Source organism: Olea europaea, unplaced genomic scaffold (assembly GCF_002742605.1).
Source record: "Olea europaea var. sylvestris unplaced genomic scaffold, O_europaea_v1 scaffold428, whole genome shotgun sequence".
Taxonomy (NCBI): domain Eukaryota; kingdom Viridiplantae; phylum Streptophyta; class Magnoliopsida; order Lamiales; family Oleaceae; genus Olea; species Olea europaea.
In genome coordinates this window covers 345063-349042 of record NW_019262587.1, presented here as the reverse complement: position 1 = coordinate 349042, position 3980 = coordinate 345063, and the positions used below count along the sequence as shown (strand labels likewise).

The 3980-nt window shown below is 35.9% G+C and overlaps 1 protein-coding gene across 1 annotated transcript; it reads left to right on the top strand.

Annotated features, from left to right (window-relative positions):
* The first annotated feature begins 255 nt into the window (after positions 1 to 255).
* Positions 256 to 3613, top strand: LOC111387839 (plant intracellular Ras-group-related LRR protein 6-like). The gene is made up of 3 exons (XM_023012435.1): positions 256 to 552; positions 1915 to 2084; positions 2715 to 3613. Exons 1-3 carry the CDS (start codon positions 361 to 363, stop codon positions 3385 to 3387), a joined length of 1035 nt encoding a protein of 344 aa, XP_022868203.1. The 5' UTR covers positions 256 to 360; the 3' UTR covers positions 3388 to 3613.
* The last annotated feature ends 367 nt before the right edge of the window (positions 3614 to 3980 follow it).

Genomic DNA, 3980 nt, shown 5'->3' with positions numbered 1-3980 from the left:
GTAACAGTCCACATCTAGTGCGCAGTAGTGCACATTGATTTGTTCAACGCTGTAATTTAATGCTCACTGCAAATGGATATAATCGCAGAAATAATAATGTGGAAGTTGACCGTATTTCACGGGCAGCCAGGCCTATATGCTTTTAGAGTTGACTTTTTTTCTAATCAGGTTATGTCAGTACGCAATATACGGCCTCGCTCATCCGTACATCTATTATATATATACACAACTCTCGTCTTTCACATATAAGAACTCGTACTTATCTCCGCCCACTCCAGCCCCACCCCACTCGCGCCCCTTCTGTATCTATAATCTATATTCATATATAAATATACATACAGGCTCCGTTTGTATGTAAAGATGATGTACGAGCAGCGACACCAGAGGATGGACATGAAGAAGAGGTCCCAAGATAGGAGAAGAAAATCATCAAATGTAGAACAAAAGCTTGAAATTGTTGATCTTAGTGGGATGTCTTTGGAGGCTCTGCCTAACCCTCTTCTCAATCTAGGGACCATCTGCAAATTTGACCTTTCCAACAATAATCTGCAGGTACCGTTTCATTGAATAAATGCCATGTTTATGACTCTGTACGGTTAGATCTTTCAGTAGATGTAACCATAGATGTTAATCGAACGCGGGTTTTTTTTTTTTTTTTTTTTTTTTTTCTGATAGGTTATGTTGATCGATATCTCTACTCGTCAATCTTTTTGGATTGGGGTAGACTCTTAAGGTGCTAAAGAAGTGTTGAACTAGTCGGGACATTTAGGTGCACCAGTTGATTCCTTTCTCCAATAATCTTATGCAAAAAGTTTTGGTTCATGGTTAGAAAATCATTAAATGGGACCGGGATCAGTAAAATCTTTTGAAGTTTTATGTAACTACCGTTTTGGTCAAATTATATATTAGAGACCTAAAAGTCACCAAATAGTTCTATACATAGGGGATGATATACATACATAATGGTGTAGATAAGAGTTTAACCCCCTCACATGAAGAGTAACCCGCGTATGCTCCCAGGGCACATCTCCAAGTGGTAAAAGTGGAAGGTGAAGAAATCCAGCTTTGCTTGAGGCTGATGCGTCAAGGGTTCGAATCCTGAAATATGGATTTGGCTCTTGGGTAAGTGCAAGTGTACAAGCAGCCTTCCACCCTATACCCTTGGAGGCATAACCTGCGATTTACCTCCCTCACGATACTCCAGGGCAGGGTGGTGGGAGACCCTTAAGGTTAGGGTTTAACCTTTTTTTTTTTTTTTTTTTTGAATAACCTACGTACAATAAATTATGCGGGCCCTTCTTCATGTGAAGAGATGTAAACCCCTATATGCACTCTAAAGTGTACAAGTATCAATTCCCTTTATACGTACATCAAGTCAACACATACATTTGGTAAGAATTATGTAAGTTAATATGGCATGATTCTAAAGATAAATTATGTATAAAAAAATTTTGGGCATGAAGATAGATATAATTATCGTGCTTCTTGCTTTTTGAATCGTGTTGAATATAACATATATATGAAACATATTAAAATTTATAGAAAAATACTTGCTATGTATTGTGCAAAGAGAATAATATTATTAGAAAAATTATCACTATTGGTGTTTATTTGTAGCTCCATATGTGGAACTATTATTGTCATTACAAAATATGACTCCTAGTGCAAAAGATGGAAAGCCATCATAATGTATATTGACTTGTGCCCAAGATTTAAAATATCACCCACAATAATGGAATATTTGGTAGACAGAATTAGAAATATATAGTATATCATGTACATGGATACGTCTATCATATCCTATAGTCATGTCGACTCCAGCCTTTCAAATTTATATGACAAATTATATTCCAATGATTAATCGGCGCTTTCCTGCATCAGTTACTAAAACTTTTTCTCTTCTTCATTTGGCAGATTATACCAGAGTCTTTAATAGCAAGGCTTCTTAATGTGGTCGTGTTCGATGTCCACTCGAATCAGCTCAAAACCCTTCCAAACTCAATAGGTTGCTTGTCAAAACTCAAGGTTTTGAATGTATCTGGCAATCTTCTTCAATCTCTTCCTAGGACCATCGAAAACTGTAGGTTTGTCATGCCTCCTTTACCCTCACTATATAATATTCTGTGTTGAGATATGATGCTTTGCTGCTTAGCAACGATACTTAGTATATCATTTCTCCTTTTGTATTTTAGTTCATTTATGTAATATTTCTTTCATGACTAGTTTTCTGACATTATTTACCATAGAATTCTTGATTAACTCATATGGAAAATTAAGCTAGAATAATCTTTTGTGTGATCATATCTTGATTCTCAAATGTTTGTCACAACAAACAAAAGTCAAATTTTCGTTGTCTTCAATATGACTCGATTATCTTCTAGATGTAATTCTTCAATTTTTCATTGTTGTCTATATGACTCTCTTCCTATCATGTTAATCTCATTGAGTTCAGCATACCAAACATGCATATCCATTATCTTCTAGATATAGAGGGTGTTTAGTGGAGATTAAAATTAGATTTTTTAGTAAATTGTAATAGAAGTTTTTGAAATGTGTGAAAAGTTGTGAGATTCATGAAAAATGTGGTTAATATTGATTGTTTGACTTTGATTTAGATTTTTATCCGTACAAAATGGGCTCATAATTCTTTTTGGTGCAATCTATATCGATGATTCGATCTTGCATGCACTAACATTAAGTGGTGTAATCTACAGATCATTGGAAGAGTTGAATGCAAACTTCAACCAGTTAACACAACTGCCAGACACAATTGGATTTGAACTTCTCAACCTCAAAAAGCTTCATGTAAACTCAAACAAGCTTGTATTCCTCCCTTCCTCCACCTCCCACCTAACTAATCTCCAAATACTAGACGCCCGCCTGAACTGCCTCCGGTCGCTCCCCGAAGACCTTGAAAACCTAATCAACCTCCAAGTCCTCAACATTAGCCAAAATTTCCAGTACCTTTCAACTCTACCATACTCCCTAGGCCTCCTTATCTCTCTTGTTGAGTTGGATGTCAGCTACAACAAAATCGCCGTTTTGCCAGCATCTATCGGTTGCCTTAAGAAACTCCAAAAACTTAGCGTCGAAGGGAATCCGCTGGTGTCTCCCCCACTCGAACTTTTCGAGCAGGAATTGCATGTGGTGAAAGAGTACTTATGTGACAAAATAAATGGACCCCAGAAAAACTCCCCCAAGAAAAAGTCATGGTTTGGTAAGTTGGCAAGATGTTATACATTCAATGGGGCAAACATACCCTATGATGATAGAGAAGGGTTCGCAATGCCCAATTATAAGACCATTGATGGCCTTTCTTCACCTAGTTACATGGGGATGTTTTCTCCAAGAAGACTCTTTTCACCTAAGACCTACTTTTCAAGATAAGGACTTGAAAATCCACTGGTAATGAAGTCAAAATTAATGTTTATTTTTCTTTCTATCTTTTATTAGGTTTTAAAAATGCATATTTGTAGTGTGATTTTTGTAGCATATTCTTGCGTGTTTGTAATTAGTAATTTGTAATTAATGGTGGCGCTCTCAGTTAAATTTTATCATGCGTCCTCTGTAACATTCAGTTATGAACTGTACATGAGATATTCGCTTGCTGTAATTCATGACTATACGCAACGAGAGTGAACATTGCTTAAACGCAGGCGAAAGAGAAATAGTTCTACAAAATCTTGATTTAGAATCATGTTACCGAAAATTCAACTAGCAAAAATAAACACATAGTTGTGTAATTTGATGTGAAATGGTATGGCCAGAGCTGGCTTGAGTATAAAAGTTAATTAGAGACGGATCTAGTATTTTGTTAAAGGGATCAAAACTTAAAGAAAGTCAATATAATAAAAGGGTATGTAACAAAAAAAGTTGGGTGGACATGGTTCCATTTTGTTCTGGTTCTAAAAGAATCAAACTGAACCATGAACTAATGATTTTAATTTTTTTATAATGGAACCAAATGATTTTTTTAAGCT